We start from the raw sequence: 21,000 nt of genomic DNA, 5'->3' as shown, positions 1-21,000 counted from the left end.
CAGGTCTTTGAGGGACCTTCCCCTCTGTCTACAGCTGCTGAGCACAGCAGGGTGGGTGAAAGGTGAGCGTTCGTTCTCCAACCAAGGTCATACAAGACTTCCAGCATCCAGGAGTGTGTGTGCTTCAGCCAGAGGGAGAGAGGTGGGAGCAGGAGCCCCAAGCCCCAGGAAGGGTGCAAGACTTTCAGGGAGCAGGTCAGAAAGCTTTGGCAGGAATAGCTAAGCACTCTGCTTTCAAACATCCCCATTCCTATAGTACAGAGAGGATACACTGTCTGCCTAATGGTGAGCTGAGCCCTTCAAACACACTTCCCTGTAGGAAACCTCAACCCACCTGCTGAAGTGTGCCCAGCCCACAGGCACACCTGCTCCCTGCTGGGGCTGGCCATGTCTGCTGGGATGGAGGGGAAGGCAAGTAAGGCTTCCCTGCCACGTGTTTGCAGGAACAGCCAGGCCTTCCTGCAGGCTCCCCTGCCCTAAAAACCTAGCGTGGGTTTGGGAGATGCCTGTGTGTGCCTTGGAGCATCCCCTGCAGTGCTGTGAGCTGTGGGATGTACAGCTTCAGGAGGCTGCCAGGCTCCCTGCTGCTGTGATGTCCTTTCAGGGATGCTCTTTCTGCAAACTGTAGCTGCTCAGATGCATTTGTGTGTATTTCCCTCTTGGGAAAATTTCCCTCTTCTCCCCTCTTCATCCCCCCCCAGCCCTGCAAGAGAGGAGTTTTGTCTATTACTCTAGAATTAGGGTGGAAAGGAGCATGCTGAATTTGTCCAGAGAGAGCTCGGGCTGCCAACCGCTCATTTGCCATGCCACCAGCTCTGTCCTGTGCTAGAGAGAGAGGCAAGAAAATCTGGTGAAAGGGCTGCAGCAGCCACTGCAAAGTGCATCATGTACCTCTGGTTGCTGGCGGGGTGGGGAGGGAAGGGGATGAGCTTTCCCAGGTGGGCGGGAGGGTGCGCTTGCCAAAATGTCCCCACCCAAAGCAACGTGCACTGGCTGTGTCTAACTCCCCACGGGTGTGAGCTGACGTGGGCTTTTGCTAGCACACCCACCCTCTCCCCCCTTTGGAAATTCGGCCCTAAGAGTCTAATACATCATTGTTCTGCTTATAAATGTACTAAGTGTTGAGAATGTTTTGGTTTTTTCCTTAATTATAATTGTAATTGGCTTTTCCCCTTCTCTCTTGTTTATTTTTTTCCCAACGCTGTCTTGCTTTGCACTGTGATTGCATGCTGCGCCCCGATGTGTCCTTCATGACGATGTCACATGGCTTGTTGCTGTGATTCCTGCCACGCCCCCAAATCCACCACATGTTGCCATGGTTACATTAAAAAAAATTAAAAAAAAAATATTAAAAAAAAAAATATATATATATATGCGCTCCACCCTCCCGTATGTCGCTTCCATGGTTCCCTTCTGAAAGTGCCCATGATGCACGGTGCTACGCCCACCACTGTGTCTGCAGCAACAACTCCTGCCACCAGCGTCCCCTTCGCTGCAACAGCTACCGCCAATCAGGTTTGGCCCTTTCAATGGCTTTCTTTCACGTGTTCAGATCTCGAGGACCGGGCAAGGGCCAGATCCTGCGCTGGGCCGAGCACCTTTCCGACCAGCTCGGCTCGGCACAGGCTCAGGCACACAGAGGCAGCGTGTGATGTGTGTGTGTGTGTGTGTGTGTGTGCTGCGTGTGTGTGTGCTGCGTGTGTGTGTGCTGCGTTGTGTGTGTGTGTGTCTGGAGATCAGCACAGGGACACCAGCCCGTCCTGCCACATGCCAGATGGGAGGTGAGCCCGGCTGGTATGTAGGGATGGGCGACTGGCAGAGGTGCAGGTGCTTCTCCAAATCCCAGAAAAAAAAAACCAAAACAGGCTGTACAATTCCTGGCTGTACTGTCACAGAAGACCTGCAGCGCTTCTGCTTTCAGTCCCAAGCAGAAATACCACCTTGAGCATCCTTCCCTGTGGTATTTTGGCATGTCCTCTCCTGGCTGGAAAGTGGAAGTGACAGCGCAAAGCAGCCTTTCTCCTCTGCAAGGTGGCACTAAAAAAAAAAAATTAAAAAAAACACAACCAAAACCCCAAAAATTGGGGAGGGGGGGGAGGCTATGAAATCTGAAACTTGTTTGTACCAGTAATGTCACCCATCCCTACAGAAATACTCTAGATGTTTAGTACATGCCGTTGTAGCACTGCCATAAGTGTACAGGAGTTCATGCATGTCTGCCGAGCCATAATTCTCTCCAAAACTTTCCTCTGAAGATACTGAATTGTGATGGCTGCTTCCACACCAGTCTTGAACTGTATACACACAACCTGTCCTAGTTATACTTCCTGACAAGTTTGGTGTGCCACAACTTTTCCCAGTTAGAGCAGAGGCATTTCAAACACTTTTTTTTGTTTGTTTTTCACCCAATACTAATCTTAGCATTTTTACTCATCATGCTCTCAGGTTTAGAGCTGTTGTAGAGAAAACAGGGTGTCACTGAGTTCTGCAGGAGGCTGTTAGGCATGCCAAATGTCAGTAATATCTCAGGGGGCATCCTCTAGTCTTCTACTAGTGTGAGATCATGAGGCTTTCAGGAGAAGTTATGCCTGCAAAAGTCCTAGGCAGTGTTTTACTGCTCGCAGTAGGGGTTGCCAGTCTTTTTCTGTGCTTTGGTGTTATTTTCAGGTAGTGCAGGTCTTACTCATATTCACATTGGTCAGGAGAAGAAAGCAGAAATTCCTGTGCAGCATTGCTCTACGAGTCCTGTTTCAGCCAGACAGTTTGAGAGCATTTCTGTCTTATTTGTAGTCTATGGAGTTAAAATCCCAGTACAATCACCATATATTCTGCAGGCATTCTTAGGGATGCGGCTGTGTTGTACTTAATGTGTGGTGAAGTAAAGACATCTTGGGAATGGATCCTGTTTTATAAGACACAGTTGTACATACTAATTTAATACTGAAGACAGAATGATCAGCCTGATCTCAAAACAATATTTTAATGTGTTTTGTTCTGTTTTGTTTTGTTTTTGCTGTAGATATCCCAGTTATCAGTAGATGAACTGAGTAGCAGCATGTTTGTTTCACAGATGTAGAAGTTCCCGATAGAACAGTAAGTTCCTTTTTGGTATTTCTCTTTACTTGGGGATTACTTTGTACAAGGGCACTGCATCTCCCAAAGCAGGGGCTGTCTTGGGCACAGGGACCAAGCCTGAAGGACCCCAGTGGCTTCATGTCCTGTCAACAAAAATTCAGTAGATGCAGCACAGATACGGATCAGCCCAGTGGTTTATAACAAGCAATGTTTCCTTGTGTCTAAAATACGTGTTTTATGGTGTTCACAGCCTCCCTTCTTGGCATCCCCCTGAGTGACAGCTGTGTTTACAGGTTGCTCTTGTTCTGCAATACTCCCAGCTGCCTGCAGATGCCTCAAGGGTTTGTGCTCTTGTTGCAAAGACTGCTCTGGTAATGAGTCAGCTGAAAAGATGCAACTTCTCCTGTGCTGTTAGCAGCATCCTGCCCTTCCTGGGGTAAGCAGGATTGGGTCATCATCTGCTGCTCTGCATCTGCAAGGCTGGCTTGGTCTGAGTAGACATCTGCTGTTCAGCTGCAGAGGGAGCCTGGTTCATGGTGGGTTTCTTCAGAGGTCTTTGTATGTGTTTAAGATCAGGATGAAAGCAGCATTTCCTTCACCTTGCCTGCAGATCCTGTGCTTTCCTGGGCTGGTGGCTTTCTCTGAGTGAGAATGATGGAGTTTGTCCTTTCTTTGACTTACAGAGTATTATTTCACAGTAGTAGCAGCAGTGTAATTTTCCTGTTCCTTTTCTTTGTGTTAGCTGATGTTCATGAGAGAAAACCCCTTGAGGGTTTCAGTTCATCACTGTGGGGTTTTTTTATCCCAAGAGACTAAAGAGCAGCTCAGCCAATTGAACAAAAGCTCACCAGGTTGTCCCAGTACAGTCCATCTAGTATACACAGATATGCAAACCATTTCTTCCTTAGGTCACATATTTCAGGCACGTACTTCAATGCTGAAAATTAATTTGACAAGCAGTTCTCTAATGTTATCTTTAGCAGTCAGACAAAATTACTCATATTGGTGGCAGTCTTTATCTCTGTTGACCTAAATAAACTTATTATGGCTCATATGTATACATATGTATGTATAAATGGCTCTCTGACTGTCTCCATGGACCCCTATTAGTCTAGGGGTGAATGCTGAGCTACCCTCATTAGTGAAAATGTTCTGCATTACACAGTGCACAGTTCTGTCATAGCACCTGACACATCAACCTCTTCCCATAACTCATGCAAGACAGTCTGTTCCACCTGATAAGGAGATCATTTGCATTGAAAGAGCTTCGTTCTTCAACTCTTTAAGACTGTTTTCAGCATTCAGGAAGCTTGTTTTCTTCTGAAATCTCCTCACTTTTAAGTGTATGTATGTGTGTGCTTAAACCCACACTGTCAGTGATTTCAGACTAGGCAAGGAACTTCCATGGGATGTATTTCTTTAACAAGTAAGGAGCATGGCACAGTCTGTGCAAGAACAGTGTGAGATGTGCTGTTAAGGACCATGAAAAAGCTGTGCTTGAAACCCATTGAATCTCATGGCATTTCTTAGGGATCAAGTGACATGGAAAGGGTCTGGGACAGAGAAGGAGCACATTTTCATGAGAGCTGTGTGAGCACATGTGTGAGCCACTGCTCTGCCAGAAGCAGGTGCTCTTACCACCTAGCACCTGAGGGACAGAAACCACCTTAGAGGCTGGCAGAAAAGCACTGTGTCACCCAGCATCCCTAGTGCTCACAGCCCCTTAAAGACCATTTTAATTCTGCAGCATGCATGTGTTAAAGTGAAAAAACTGTCTCATGCTGCCACCCAAGCGTATGAAACTGTGTGTGCTCAAGTGTTTTGCCAGACAAGGACCTTGACTGGTGCTGTGCAGTGTTGAGGTACAGTTCCCAAGGCTGCTCTGAGTGGAAACACTGCTCTGGCAGATGTTTTTTGTTTTCCTCCATGGTTGACCAAGTCTTGGTAGCCAGGCTGGCTATCCTGGCTCTGCAGGAGACAAGTGTTGGGTTCTGTAAGGAGGTTTTCCATGTCTATGTCCCAGTAGAGATGATTTGCTGCCAGAAGTCCAGAGCACAGGGTTTCTGTGTCTGTGTTTTGTTTTTGACCCCAGTTTGCCTTTGGCTCATGGCTTTTTAGGATCAGATTTTAATGTAACTTTTCTGTGTCTCTCTCCAAAGGAAGCAGGAGCCAGCAGGGGCTGGAGATTCCTGTGGCCCCCTCACTCTCTGCCTGCCATCCTGTCAAAAAATAAGACCTATTTACACACCTCTCTCTTTCACTAATTGTCTTGTCAGTGTGCATGAAGTACACTCAAAATGGGAAGCCCTAAGTGCAGGTTAAAGAGGATGCCAAGTGTGCTATTAGCAATTTCATCCTACGTCAGAAAAATGGAGTAAAATGTTTTCACTCTAAAGCAAACTAATGGCAACCTCCTGGGCAATGGGGTGGGGATGTAAACATCTCTTATTGGTATGACTTTTATTAAAACATATATTTATCTCTCTCTTAACTTTTCTCTCTTTCTTTTTTTTTTTATCTTCTCTGCAGCAGACCATGTTGAAATTCTGAACAGTAAAATTATGGAGCACGAAGACTTCTTGGTGGGAAGCTGCGCATGGCCTTTCTGTATATATCCCCTCTTCCCTCTATCATTCTCTACCACCTCTACAGTAAGCCTGTTGCAGCCTACATGTTAACCAAAAACTGATCAATGGGAATGTCAAAAGAAAAAAAAAAAAAGAAAAAGAAAAAAAAAAGAAAAGCACTATAGAAACAATTAACAAACAACGCTCTGTTATATGAGATATACAAGTAGAAAATTATAATAGACTTTTATAACACATTACTTTAACACACTTAATCATTTTATGACTACCATCCTGATAAGTGCATCTGCACAGCGGACTGTTGGTTTACTGTATACTATCGATGGATAAATGTTTGTCTTGTTTTTAAAGTGTTATCTTACTGTTTTGTTTACATCATAGTCTATTGATTTGTTTTAAAGTGTACATCATTATCAAGTATATTCAATACCATTTTGTCATTATTGTCATGTCTTAAGTTTTCATATACTGTAGGTTTTATGGGGTTTTGTTTGTTTTTTACTAAGAATGTTGTTGTGGGAAACAGGAATTATGTGCTTGAAAAATTCGACACAGGAATGTTCTGCCCTTTGCTGGATTTTGCTGTTAATGTCAGCTAAAGTTGCTTGTGTTGAATGCTCCTTTTATCATTTAAAATTTGCCTTTGGATAGAGCCTCCAAATTTTTAGTAGAAGTAATTTGAAAGGACAGCTGTCTCTTGTCCAGTTCAGGGTATTTCTTTCAATACAATGAGCTGATTCTGGAAACTTTTGGAAAAAAAGAAAAAAACCAAAACCACAAAAGCCCAGGCTCAGTTAGGGGACAGGAATTTATTTGCTCAGACAGTGGTACACATCAAGGGATTTCTGCAGTTCTGTTGTCCATTGAAGTGCATTCTCAGCTGCAAACGGCGCACAATCTCTCTTGCTGTTTTCATGGTGCAGTCAAAACAAACAAAAAGAGGTGGTGAAATGAGGCAGCTTCAGCTGGGCAAAGACTCATTGGGTTGGAGAGGAGCAAATGCCGGCCTTGAGCTGGAGTGGGCCCACAGCCATGCCTGAGCCCAAGCAGCCCAGGGGCTTGTCTCCACCAAGCATGATGAAACATTTCAGCCTGAAATTTTATGTGGCTCTTCCTGAAATTTTCTGAGCATGCATCAATTATTTAATCACCATTTTCCATAAATGGGTGGTTATTTTTTTTCCCCCCCGTGATCTCTGGCTCTTTAGAGCAAACGCAGCAGTAACAAAGCAAGGAAAGCTCAGCATAAGCTTTCTACTGGAGATAAACATCCATCTTCATGGAGCTCCTGTAGGTCAGTGGATTTATTTTGGCACCTTCTACTTGATCTAGAGCAATGTTTGCTGCACAACAAGGGCTAGTTCTCAATACCTCCTTTTCATACACGTGAATAGAAGAATTCCCAGCCCGTGCACCCTGGACAGCCCAGCCTGTCGCTATGCTGCGTTGCTGAACAATCTGGCTGCAGAATGCATTTTAGTTGAGGATACAGGCAAAGTTAACCCTGTCATAGCTTTACAGCATCATTTGCATTCTGAAAGAGATGGATTTGCTGCTGTAAATCCACAAATTGCATACAAGGAGAAAAAGAATCATTACTGAAACCAAGAAGTGTCCAGTGTCCAGAGATCCAGCAACCCCAAGCTCACAGTGGTCCTGTAGGGTGCCAAAATCCAACAGCCAGGCTTCTTTTTTACTTTTCCAAGTTCCTCAGCCTTGGGTAGAGACTTTCCTTGCCCCCTCTCCTGCATTGTGAGTGCAGATAGTTCACTAGATGTGTATCTCCACAACCCACAAGTGGTGGAGAGGCATCTAGAGCCACTGTGTCCCAGGGCAGACTCTGAGCATCTGCCTCTGGAAATCACTGAAAAGAACCTTTGAAGAGCCCAGCTCAAAAAGGCCTTGATCCAGAAGGAATCTCTCCCTTCATTTCAGCAAATCCTGAAAGAGGAGGGGAAAAAAACATCCCCACCCTTTCCCCCAGACCCTCCTTTATGAACCCTGTCTTTTGACAGCCTCTTGTGTCCGTGGATGTTCCCCAGCCATCAGCATTCACAAGCAGCAGTTGCCTGAAATCAGTGACTCATTATATTGGTGACCACATACCTGTTCTTTTCACCACTGAGTTTCTGTTTCCCAAAACTGTAACATTATTAGTGGAAAAAGTGGATTTGAGTACTTCCTGTTTGAAATTATTTGTGTATCAAAATGGGTTTTGCACAACCTGTGCCAGTGCCTCAACAAAGAACAGAACTGATCTTCTTAAGCCAGAAAGGATGCATTCAAGCTTGTATGGCTTTATGAGTTCAAGGAGGTTGGAATTTTTTCAGTGCTAAATGGATTTTTGTATATCTTGACACTTTGATGTAACCTCCTATTTTATTTATCAACTTAAACATCTGGCATAGATGTGCATAGAATGTAAACCTAGAATACAGCTGTTTTCATGTCACATTTAAAGCACTGAAAAAAAAAAACATTTAAGGATTATTTTTTATTAAAAGAGGTCCAATGAGGGATGTTCAGGGTAGTTATATTAGGTGCCACAACAGTTTTTATATTGCTGGCAAATTTAGAGTTAATTTGTAAATGAGTTTAAGGAAAGAAAAGCTTGAAGCACTAAACTTCACCAAATTCAAAACAATCTCGGCAAAAATGCCATTTTGAGGTAGCACTATTTAAACTAGTTGTGCAATGACTTGCTCTAATTTTCTTTGTTCAAGAAAGAAAAGAAAAAAAAAAGTCGCCAGACTATAAATTTCCTAAATAGACTATTACAAAGTCACCAAGCTAGTTAGTGACTCTAAACAAATGTCATAAAAGCGTGAATATCATCCTTTATTTGACAAGAGATGTATGTAAGTTTGTTTAAATCAATATAATTTTAGTGACATTTTTATAAGCTTCCCACTTTCCATGAACCTATATTTTTTATTTATCCAAAGTTATTTCTCTTTGTCCATTTCTCTCAGCCTTATGCAAACAATATGCAAGAAATGCTGAAACTTGGATAAAACGGGTCATGCAGAGGGAAAATGAAAGCTGAGATTGATCATTTTCACAAAAAAAGGTTGTTAGTAGTTTCAATAAAAAGTACTACTACTAAACTGTAACATAAGCAGACAATAAAAGAGGGATTTAAAATAAAATGGATTCATAAAACTATTAAGATTATTTTTGTTAAATACAGTGTTTTTAGTAATTTGGAACATGATTTCACAATCAGCCGTGTTTTTTTAGTTGGAAATTTCTAGCTGATTATTTTTGACTCTGTATTTTTGCATCGTGATGTTCTAGAAACTGTTACCTCCCTGGCCAGCCCGCGCCGGCCCCTTCCCCACCACTCTGAGGAGCTTTTCCTCTCTGCCAGCCAGCCAGCTAGCCACCCAGCTAGCCACCCAGCCATCTATCCATCCATCAATCCATCCATCCATCCATCCATCTGTTCTTGCTGTCTCTCACCGTGCTCGGCGTGTTCCCCACTGGTGGCACAGCCGGGCTGCCAGCCGCACCGGTACCGGTTCTGCAGCAGGGTCTGGGCTGGACCCCACTGTTGAGGCAGCGATGGAGATGGGGATGTGGCTGGTGGGTGGAACTGGCCAGAGGAGGAGGTGGATGTGCCAGGTGAGATGTCTTCTTCTCCTCCAGCTCGTGGGCTGCTGGCTGACGTGGTAGAGTAGCTCTAGGACACGCGGGCGCGCGGTGATTGAGAAACTGGAGTCCTGGTTTTGTTTCTCCCTTGTACATTTCACAGACATGAGAATTGAAAGAGGTGAAATTTATGAGGAAAATCGAATTTCCCATTCCTGTTGAATGGATTTAGTTTGATATTGACCTGATTTTACCATGTGCCTGTTGAAGGCCTTAGAGTATATACTGTATGTTAAAGACTGTAATAACTTTTAAAAAAACTGTTGATAGCCTAATCCAAATGTAAATATAGCTACAACACATTGTTACTAGGCTACAACACATTAATTCATGTCATATATTTTTAATTTCTCTACCATTAGTTTTTAAGGTTTTCATTATTGCTTTTTTGATATCTTTAGTAACTAATGAATTTAATTTTGAAGGAGAGTTAGAGAAAGTTTAAGATTTTTAATACATGTATTCAGCCCATTTAGTTATATTTTAAACCAACACTGAAGCATGATAAGGTATAGAATACAGTCCATAACTAGTTTGTATAGTTTACAGTTTAAGAACAAAATTAACTTTGTATGTAACTCCTACAATGATAGATTCATTGTTAACTAATTATATTAAGTTGTTGTTGCTATGGCAACAAAACTACAACATGGCTACCTTTGTATACATTATTTGTGAAATTTTCACATGTAAATTAAAAGTGATGTGTAACAGTATGAGCTTGTTAAAGGTACAGTTCGATACTGTCAGATAAAGATATGATTGAATATTTTTAAAATCCCAAAGTCCCATGTGAACGCTGAATTTGTGTCTTTAATGTCACTTTTTCAGTCAAGAAGTTTACAACACATGGATTTAGAGTCAGGTTTTATAGCTTGTAGAAATTGTTGTGTGGCAAGGGTTATTCCACAGTATTTTCACTTCAAAAACATGACAGCTGTATTTGCAACGTAGTGACCGGTCTTGCTTTCATTTCACATCCATTCACGTGGTGGGGATTCAGAATTAAATCAGTTTCAGTACTGTAGCTCTGCCTGCTATTTTCTTTTCTCCAGAAATTGAACACTCACGCAATTACATTATGATCAGGGCTAAATAATTCAGCATATAACTATTTTAATACTAATTTATATTAGCAAGAACTGTACATAAAAAAAAAAAAAAAAACAAAAATATTGTGGAATGACCCCGTAACAGTGTTGAAGATACAAATATGCTGCAGTTAAACTGATTCAGTTAGTGTACGAATGTGTGAGACACACCTTTTTTGCACTTATGTACATAGTCCACGAAAGAAATCCTTGGAACTTATTTTGAATATAAAAAGTCTGTAATAATACAGGAAAAGTTTGTAAAAGAGATAGGTATTACTAAGGCTTTGAAAAGGAGGAGTTTTTTGCTATAAAACTTATCTGAAAGCATGATGTTGCTTTGCTGTTGTAAAAGCTTTGTAGTTTGCTATAGCTTATTATACAGCAGACTGATAACAGGTCAGCTCCAACCTGCAGCACAGAGAAATGGGAACAGTGCTTAATTAATTCGTAAGGTCACTAGCAAAGATTTGAATTGCTTTTTTTTTTCTTTTTCAATCAGCCCATGTTTTCAGCCACACCCTGTGTCCTGTTCTTGGTTGTGTTCTCAGTGAATCTTCTTAGGGCTGGTAGGTCCGTGGCAGTATGCACACATTTTTCCTAGTACTTAATCCTGTTTTCTAGCTATGTTTGTCTGCTAAAGGTGACTGTCACTGCAGTGAGTGTTTTAAATCTCAGAGGGATTTTGAAATGCCATAACTTGCTAATTATTTTTTTTCACCCTTTTGGGGCAAGATGACAAAATGGAGAGGACAAGCAGTGGAAGGAAGGGGGTGATTTGAGTTTTCTTGGGCAGGTTTCTCTGCTGTATGGTGTTCTTTTGAGCTGATGCTGCCTGCTGGGCTGGCACTGCCGGATGGATGTTGGGATGAGGAGATGGAGTCTGATCATGGCCATCTTGGTGCTTCTGTCTGGGGTTAACAGGCCCCTTGGAGTTGCCATCACAGGAGAGCACAACTGTGTTCCCCCAGCCTGCTGAACAGCCTCTTGGTTCCCTTTCTGCCATGGTGGTGGAGCCACCAGGGCTCTGCAGTACCAGGCTGGGGTCTGAAGAAGCTGAAATGCCTATGTTGACCCATTTATTGTTGATTGGAACAAGGATTTGGTTTGGATTGTTTGGGTTTGGTATTTTTTTTGCAAAACCCCAGGCCCAGATTTGCTTCAGAAAGGTTTACTGGTTTTGCCACAAGGCTGATGCCCACTTCAGAACAAGTTGAGCAGCCCAGTGCTCAACTGGGGTTGAGGTTCCAGAGCAGAACCAGTGTGTGGTGGCACCTGATGTCACCATCTCCCTTTCCTGCCCACTCCAGGGTTGGGGGGCTGAGGTGTCACTGCCAGGTCTGAGACTTTCAGCCACTGCTGCTGGCATCTTAGAGGTTTCCAACTGATGATGGAAACCAGATGATCCTTAAGGTCCCTTCCAAGCTGACATTCTGTGATTCTGTGACTCCTTGCAGTGGCAGTGAGTACCCAGCCAGCCTGCACTGCCCCATGGGGTGTTGGTACAGAGGTGGTTTGCTGAATCAAAGCATCATGCAGTCACCCGTGTCTTTAAAAGAGGGGGGGAATCAGATGTTGCCTTTTTTTCGAGAGTGTTACAATCACCTAGGTTTTAATACAAAATAATCAACTAATTCCAGCTGATTCTAATTAAGGTTTCCCTTTGCCATGATCGATTTTCGTAATTGAGTTGTTTTTCATTTATAGAATCATGGGAGAAAAATACTTTGCACTATTGTGAGATGAATTGTAGCTGGTCAAACTTCTTTTCATTGGGGTATGAGCATGATCATAACACTGCTAAAATCTTTGCTAGTGATCTTTACTGACATCCTTAATCATCAAAAATAACTCCATATGCCTCTCAAATGAGATATTTAAGCATGCAAAAATAACACAACTATTAAATAAAATGAAGTTATTTTTCCAAACACACAACAGAGAGAATTACCTGACACCGAATTACAAGGTTCCAGTTCTTTATTACTGTACACAGATGCTATTTGATAGTGGTGGAAGCCAAATGATTTTGTTGCCATGGCTTTTGTATCCTAGCAGATGAGGGGATGATAAGACCATTCTTAGACTGGATTATGGGATTTTTTTTTCTTTCTAATTAGCTTTGGTTTAATTATATTTTTTTATTTTAAATCATGAAAACAAACCAAGACTCCCTACACTATTATACCACCTGACAACAGATCACTATTTTTTTTTAAATAGAGAATTGTATTTTAGGCAATCACTAAAATCAAAGAGTGTTCTCCTAAATTGTAAATTTTTAATTTAAATATATAAAAACATTTATACTGTACTGTGTAAAGTAGATCTTTGAAGCACATTCTTCTTTTCATAGGCATTTCTGGTAAAACAAAGTAAGGGAAATACTAGGTATCAATTTAATGGTGTAGTTTAGACAATATATGCAAATGATTACAGTTAGCCCTGTGGAATTGTAAGAAATTAAAATATCATTGGATCCAGACAGGCGTAGGTTACTGCAATTTATCAGTTCCATAACAGGATAGTTCATTCCCTCAACTGCTACCAACAGGGCGTACGCTTTGAATTTATTTTTCTTTTTGCCATGTTATATTGCTGTAGTGCTTGTATGTGCTTTAGAATAATGTGCATAATGCTACTCATTTTAGTATGTTACTTCTATATTGTTATTGTTTATTTTTTGATCTTTTAATAAAGTGTATAAAATTCTTGGTTATGTTTTTTATGGATCCATATCTACACATTAATAGGAGTTTACTTTAAAAACTTTTCAAGTTTATTAGTCCCAAACTTTAAAGGTTCTGATGTAAAAATAATAACTAATGAATTTGATTCAATGTTATATCTAAAGTGTAGAACAATAGAATAAATTTCTTTCCATAAAATACCTTCAGTATTTTGAATTCTGTAGCCAGTGCCTCCTTTTTATTGGATGCATTCGGCCTATCACATTAAAGTTACTAACACAAGAAAGACATTTGTATTTTAGAAAAATAAAAAGTAAAACTTCCCAGATGCTGCCTTTTTGTTTCGCTTGTGCCTTAGCCCCTCTGGTGTGGTGTGCTTAGTTTGTGGGTTTTTTCATGCTTCCTTTCTGACCCTAGCTGTGATGTGATTAGAGAGGAGATCAGAGCTGTGCATTTGAAGATAACCATGGAGAATAAATTGACCATTATTCAAAGGCCTCCAGCTTTTGTAGCACAGTGATGTGTGTATTAATTTTTCTCTTTCAGCATTTGTGTCAGAAATGGTTCTGAACGTCCCACTGCAGCCACACAACAGGAAGCTCCCTTTGGAGCAGCCTGGATTCCCCAACTCCTCCAAGTGCCCAGCTCAGCCCCAGGCTGCACAGCCCAGGGATGCCTCACCATGGCCCAGAGCAGCTGCTGCTGAGCTTTGTCTAGACTTCTGCAAGAGAAAAAATTGCTTCTTGATGAATTTGTTTGTTCCTTTTGCAATGCTGCGTAGGTTTGGAGGTAAGAAAGTGGCTTAGTGGCCACACCTTGGTCACCACCTATATGGCTTTTACCCTGAAACTGGCTCCAGGTTGTCGTTTGTCCCCTCAGAGCTTTGTCTTTTATCAGCCAGGCTTGGCACACACTGGGTCCAGCTGGAGGCACCAGGCTGGGGATGTGCCTGGCTGCAGCATCGCCCGTCTCAGGGGCAGCAGAAGATGTCATTGCAGATCCCCTGAAGATGGAACCTCACCAACATCTGAGTGATGGTCTGGCCTCAGCATCCAGGCTGCTGTGACACAGGACACCAAGGTGATGGGAGAGCCAGGCCACGCAACAAGAGAGGTTTGATGCCAACATGAGGGTGAGAAGTCAGCACTGGAGGGATCTTTGGCCCTTTTGCCAGAAGTAATTTTTTTACTGAAGGAGTTAAAAAATCTGGTTCTGGGGGAAGCCAGGAGTTTGAAAAGAAGTGTTTTCATGGGATGTGGGTCTGCTAGAGCTGCTGGAGTGGTGGGGTGAGAGGCACATCAGGAGAGGAGGCTGTGCAGGCACCACTCCACCTTTAATAGGACAAACCCTTGACTTTGAGAAAAGGGAGAGACAGACTTGAGCCCATTACCAATTATGTAACCATTACTGTTTCATCATCCTGTTTCCCTGACTTCTGCTTGCAGGTTAATTGACTGCCTTTTTGTGTCAAGGCCACTTTCAGACTTTTTCTGTAAATGGCTCCTGCCTTGTCTGATGGCACCATTAACTGTCTGAAATGTTTCTAAACCCAGAACTTTCCTAAGCAGTGGAGGTGGTGCTGCTCCAGGCATGGTGTGGGATCTCTGCTGAGCAGTTAAGTTTTTATTACCAGCTTTCCCCTGATTTGGCTTTCTCCACAGAGGGGATGGGGACTCAAAGGGGATTCTGAGAGCCTTCAGCAGGGCTGAGCTTTGGCTTTTTGGAGGCAGCAGCTGTGCTGAGCAGGAGTATCCCCCATGGAGAGGGTTGGGGATATGAGTCCCATGCAAGCACTGAAATTCAAGGGTGGCTTTTAACAAAGACACTTGAAATCCTGTTTCAAGGTTGAACTGCATCCCTGGGCCAGGGATGTGGGTTTTCACCTGGGGCCCATTTGCAGAAGTCACAGGAAAACCTGCTGCAAACCACTTTATAGATAAAGTTGGATTAAAGGATCTGAGCAAACGCTACATCATACTGTATTTACAGCATGTGTCATTTGAAAATACTGCAGCACCTGGCCCATCTATCTTCCTCTCCACTGGGGCACATTTTTGCAGGAAAGCCAAGTCACAAAAAAAAAAAAAAAAAAAATTTAATTTAGTGCTTTGGCTCTTGAAACATCAGTAGAAAACGTGAGGGAGAAACATTTGGTTATTAAGACTTGCTTAATATTCAGATGGGCCTCTGTGGTCCAAAACCAGTGGTCATTCTGATCATTTTGATCTGTTTATCCTGAGAAAAAGGTGGCTGAAGAAAGAAATTTTTGGCTAATCCCTGATGAAACATGGATCTAAAATACCCTCTTCAGTGCAGTCAGGCAGTTAACCCTTCCCAGGAGCTGCCCTGTCAGAGCATTTGCAGCAGGAGGAGCATCTCAGCCCCTCTTCAGCTCTGAGCTGTTGATGCAGACCATGGACCAATGTGCCTTTTCCAGCAAATGTGGGGCCTTGCCTTGAGTACAGCCCTTAAACAGCAGCATATCCCAAAATGTGATCCCTGTGAAGGGTCTGGAAGTCCTCTGGGGGTCTGCAGGTGGCAGGACCTGCAGGGATGGGAAGCAGCACAGCCTGAAGGCTATGAGGACGGGCTTTGAGAAGCAGGCTGACTGATAGGGTCCCAGCCAGGCTTAGCTCAGCTGGGGGACACTCTTTGCAAATGCTTTTGCTTTTTCCTCCCCATTTTGCCTTTTTCAGGGTGGATCTGCCCGTTTGTTCAGCACCCCTGTGCTCTGTCCTCTCCCCACTGCCCTTGCCCTGGACCAGAAGGTGTAAATCCAGCCCCGAGGTGACAGCACTGTGACACCGTGCTGGGTGCTGCAGTCCAGGCAGGAGGCCGGGGTAATGATGCTGCACCATTTATCTGTGCAGCTGCAGCTGCCTTCTGCAGAGGTATTTCTGTTTTGCTCCACTGTGCATGTAAATTATTTGCTGGTGAATGTTATCTGCACCTTCCCAAGGGAACTGCTGCCTTCCTCCTCCCCTCTGCAACCATCGTGTGCCTGAAGCCTGTGTTTATAATCAATACAGCTTCTGCTTTAATGCTTTATACTGCTGCAATTCAGCTGATCCCTGCAGCATCCTCTCTGCTGCAGCTATTGGGAGTCCTGCCTGTGCTATGGCAGCCATAGGAGGGCTTTGCAGCCATGTCCCCACTGGTGTCCTCAGTGTCCCTGCAGCCCTGCCAGCCCTGTGCTTTGCTCCCAGACAGCAGCACCTGGGTGCCTGCAGGGGTTTCTGGTGGCCATCAGCTCCTGGTGATCACTGATGTCAGTTATTACGGGAAATAAGTAAAATTTTAGGAAAAAAAAACACATTTGGGGAAAAGAAAACAAGAGACACACAGATTAAAAATAGGGCTTGCATAACAGTGAAACAGTAAAACTTAGACAAAACTAGATTCCAGTTAGAGAAAAACACATCCCAAGTAGTCAACAGCCTGGCCTTGAGACAGGCCTGCAAAACACCTGCAAGCCAGATGAAAGGGATGGGAAGGAGCACTCCCCACAGCTCCCCACCACTTATCTTGGTTACAGCCTTGAGCACTGGCTAGAAAAACATTGAGTAATTGGATTCACTCTATTAACTTGGCATTAATAAATTAATGAGCTATTAACATACTAAAATACCCACCCATAGGGCAGAGGGACCCCTACTAATCCTTGAGCATGTGTGGGGAAATTTTTGAGCATTGTCCCTTGAAATGGAAGTGAGGAATTACTAACCTGTCATTGGGTGCAAATGATAGGAGAAGTTAGAGATAACGTTTTTTTCTCACAATTTTTGAGTATAAAAGTAGCAATTGTGATTTGGAAAATTGAGCTTGCTCTGTAGAACACCACCCCGCTCCCTTTTCTGCTCAGAAATGGATATTAAAGCAAATATCTCAACTCTTTGTATGGATTGGCACACCAGGCAATGGGGAGGAGGTGGGCTGCAGATCGTCCCCCCCCACCAGACTCTCACCCCTCTGCCAGCTTTGCTCAATTATGGGAAATCCTTTAAGCTTTTGCATTAGTGCTGTATTTAGGTCTGCACTGTATTAGGGCTTGGCATGGGGAGTGGAGTCAGATTTCTCACTTAATATAGTGCTATAAAAGCATTTGTCATCATGGGCCGGTGCCAGGAGCCAGGGCACTGGGGTGAGCAGGGTGGGTGCTGTGGGAGGTGAGGGTGCTGTGCTGGCTCCCCAGTTTGCCACACTTGGCTTTGCCCATCTGTACCCTGCAGCTCCCATGCCTTCAGCCAGCCCTCTGCTCACCTCAAGTATTGGGGCATCTGCTGCCAGGACAGGGGCACCCAGTCACCCCCTGGGGTTGGTTGGGGTTGTGCATCCCAAAGCTGCAGACAGTGACTTCCCAGCATCAGCCAAGCTGCTGGCAGAGCCCCTGCAAGACTCCGGGGCTGCCGTGCTGGCGGGAAGCCTGTCCTGCTGGCAGCAAATGTGTCATCGGATGGCCATCAGGGATCCCTGTGCCATCAGGGATAATGAGTCACTAACACCCACCCCCAGCCAGCCCTCCCGGCTGCTCCTGGCACAGGGCTGCAGCACACAGGAGCACACACAGCTCCAGCTCAAGCTGCCTCTCTCCTCCCCTGCCTCTCCCCACCTCCTCATCGACTTGTATCCCCCACCAGACACCAGATGATGAAGCATCCCTTGCCCGGGGCTGGGGTGACAGCTCTGCTCCCCTGGTCCAGCCTGAGGATGTGGTGGTGCCCCCATATCCCTGCTTGCAGGTGCCTGGCACTACTACAGCTCTGCCCGTTGCTGGTGGATAGCTTGCCAAGGAGAGGGCAGGGGGCTGCCTGCCAAAATGTGCATCCCCCAGACTGCAAGGAGCTGAAGCTGGGGCTGTGTCAGCTCAGAGGGTGATGCTGGGAGGAGAAGGAGCCTCCAGACTCCCCTTTTTAGAGTGGGTTTTTCTTTTAACCTGGTAATCATTGAGGCAGCAGGGTATTAGATCTAGATCTTGGGTCACTGGTGGTGATGTCTGTGGCAAATGTCCCACGCTCCTGTGAAGGACAAATCTCAATCCTTGTGTTAGCAGGTGGGTGAGGAGTCCCTTGAGCACCTTCTCTCCCCATCCCACCCCATCAGGGGCATTTCAGCACCTTGCTCCTCATCTCCTGACTCTGACACCTGCAGCTGCAGCAGAGCCCTGGCCCAGGGAAAGCTTTTGCACCAGATGGGGCTGTTGCAAGAAGGACAGGAGAAAGTTGTGGGTTTGGTTGTAGCAATGTCCTCTGGTCATGGTTGGTGCAGAGTGCCCATGGAGAGCCCATGGAGCCCCAGCTGCCACCCTCCCCCTTCCCCTTCCCTCTAGATCTGCCAGAATGGAACAGAAAAGAAAAAATATGTGGGATCCAAAAGTGGCCCCAGCACATCCTCTCTGAAAACCATTCCTGGGGTCCCCAAGGAGGACCCCAACTCTAGGCAGAAATAAGTCTGATGCAGAAAGCTTTTATTTTCTTGCTCTGTCTTCTCCAGGTATGTGCTTGATGGTTTATCTCAGCAGCATGAAGTGCTAGGGAGGCCCAGCAGCCAGAGATCAATTTTCTTTGCTGTTGGCACAGTGTCTCTGTGTACAGAGAAGTGGAATTTTTGTCCCCTCTCCCATTGTGCTGAGCCTTGGCAGGAGACACCAGGGATGGTGGCAGCCACCTTGCCAGCAGGAGGGCATTGGGGACCCTCAGAGCCACACAGCCTGGCCACACACTTGCCCTTGCCTGGGGCAGTGCTGATGGAGGATGTCAAAACCTTTCACTTGAAGCCATTGAAGAGCACCTAGATATTGCCAGGAAACAAACCCCAACCCTACTCAGACATCAGCTTCACTTCGAGGTGTAGCACAGGGTGGGGACCCCTCAAGCTGCTGTCTCTGCTCCTGCTGTGCCACCTTTCTCATTCACTGCAAAGCACTGGCTAAGGGAGGGTGATTTTCTTTCTAGGGAACATGGAAAAAATTGCATCAAGCAGGTGTAAGACCCCGTGTTAAGTGATCAAAACATAGTGGTGGCACACGGTATGAAGACTAAGCAGAGGGATTTGAGAGACTTCACAATTATGCAGCTTAAAAAAAAAAAAAAGAGAGAGAGAGAGAGAGAGACTTGCAGAATTTTAAGAGGGTAGGGAAGAATTTGTAATTTGGTGTGGGATTAAGTATTGTGGAAATGATTAGAAAAGTGAAAAGCAGGAGATGAGAAAAGCCTGAGTGATGAGGCAGATGGACCAGCTCCAAGAGATCTGCCATCCCCGTGGATAAGGACTCGCCCAGGGATGGATGAGCTTTAGCACTCTTCCCCCAGCATCCTGAGTCCAACTCCCAGCAGTGGCCCAACCTCAGTGTCTGCCATGCCCCAAGGCAGAGGTGAGAGCATCCTCAGAGCATGGCTGGGCTCACCTAGGAGCTGCTGATGCTGAGATGCCCTTGGCTGTGGATGAAGGAGGCCGTGGACCCTTGGCATGGGCAGTGGCTGCATCTGTGCAGGGCTCAGGGCTCCCATTCATCCCTCCATGCAGGGACAGAAAATGCTGCTGTCTGCCTCAAGAGCCAGGGGGAATGCTGGCCCATCAGAGACACATTTGTTTTCATCAGCCACCAGTTTCATCCTGTCATGATGGTGTAAATTAGGGAATCCTTTAGGAAATGCCCAAATGCCACTCTGCAAAAACAAACCAGCCAGCAGCCCCTTGCTGCTGAAGGCAGAGATACAGAGCTGGGGTTTGGATCACTGGCTTCTATCCACAAAATGAATTCAAGCAACTTCTTAAACTGCAGTACAAAATACTAAAGACCAGGAGCAATTACAGCAGAGACCTCTGGAGTGTTCCCCAGCATGGGGAGCACCAGTGAGGCTGTTGACAGACCCTGCTGCTTCTGATCGTGGTTGGCAAATATTCTGGGTTTTTTCAAGTTGAGAAATCAACTGCTTTGCAACCCCATCTAATTTGAATACTCTAATTAAGCAGTTTCAATGCTTTTCTCCTCCAAGGAACTTCCCCTGCCAAGCACTTTAACCCCTTGGCTGCCACAGTTGGCTTCTGGAACTGCCAACCTCTGAGGTTTGCTGGGTTGGCATCCTTGGATGACGATGTCAGATGCTGCACGTTATCCAGGCTGCAGCTTTCCAGGGTGTTGCAAAGATCCTCGGTGGTGCCTGGGTTGCCTCCAAATGGCCAGGTGTCATTTCCAGGCTCTGGCATAGAGGACCTGCAGCTTTGCACTGTTGGCCTCCCTTGCCAGGAAGACTCAGAATGTGTCTCATAATAAGCTCTCTGCATTCTCACTTCGCCGACAGCTTTGTCAGCTTTTTGCAAATGCAGTCTGGGGACAAGCTCTGCTTGGCCATTCCTCACAGTTCTGCTGCTGCACTCGTCTGGAAAGCCTTTTCCTCCATCCTCAGGTTGATCTACTTCAGAAGCATCTCAGCCCACGACCTGACTTGAGCCACACGTAGCGTGGCTGCCTGGGGACACGTTCCTGATAAACAGACCCTCTGGTGACTCTGCCATGAACGTGTGTCCTCAGCTGGGGAAAAGCAATGGTTGAGAAAGTGGGTGCTGTCAGTGGGTGAGCAAGGCCATGGGTGCTGGTGGCATTGCCCACCTGGGAAACGTGGCTCCCACGTGTCGCGGGAGCTGCCAGGACTCAGCTCTTGTGTCTGTGCATCCCAGCCCAGCCAGAAGGGATGCTCCAGGTTGCCCCGAGGAATAGGCACCAATTTCACTGGAGTCTGCATAGAGGAATTAATGATTTGAAGTAATACTTGTCACTTTGCTATGAGGAAATTTCAAGTGAAGAGTAATTTACTAAAAAGAAGAAATGTTTTTGCTTATTAACATCATATTGAAGTATTTTCTCAATACTCCATTTGAGTTGAATTTTGCATTTTCTCTCTCTTT

The 21,000-nt window shown here is 44.9% G+C and overlaps 1 protein-coding gene across 9 annotated transcripts in view; it reads left to right on the top strand.

Annotated features, from left to right (window-relative positions):
* The window catches only part of MBNL3 (muscleblind like splicing regulator 3), a 91,293-nt gene extending 77,874 nt beyond the window's left edge, over window positions 1-13,419 (top strand). For 6 of the 9 annotated variants that reach the window (XM_030449382.1, XM_030449377.1, XM_030449376.1 and 3 more), the window contains 3 exons: window positions 1,421-1,515; window positions 3,020-3,093; window positions 5,605-13,124. In XM_030449382.1, coding sequence (XP_030305242.1) covers window positions 1,421-1,515; window positions 3,020-3,076 — 152 coding nt within the window. In that variant the 3' untranslated portion in view covers window positions 3,077-3,093; window positions 5,605-13,124. Of the gene's footprint in view, window positions 1-1,420; window positions 1,516-3,019; window positions 3,094-5,604 lie in introns of all 9 variants that reach the window. The other 3 variants (XM_030449380.1, XR_003987495.1, XR_003987494.1) reach the window with 3 other exon arrangements.
* The last annotated feature ends 7,581 nt before the right edge of the window (window positions 13,420-21,000 follow it).

The sequence above is a fragment of the Calypte anna genome, chromosome 4, assembly GCF_003957555.1.
Source record: "Calypte anna isolate BGI_N300 chromosome 4, bCalAnn1_v1.p, whole genome shotgun sequence".
NCBI lineage: Eukaryota > Metazoa > Chordata > Aves > Apodiformes > Trochilidae > Calypte > Calypte anna.
This window is presented reverse-complemented; position numbering and strand designations above follow the sequence as displayed.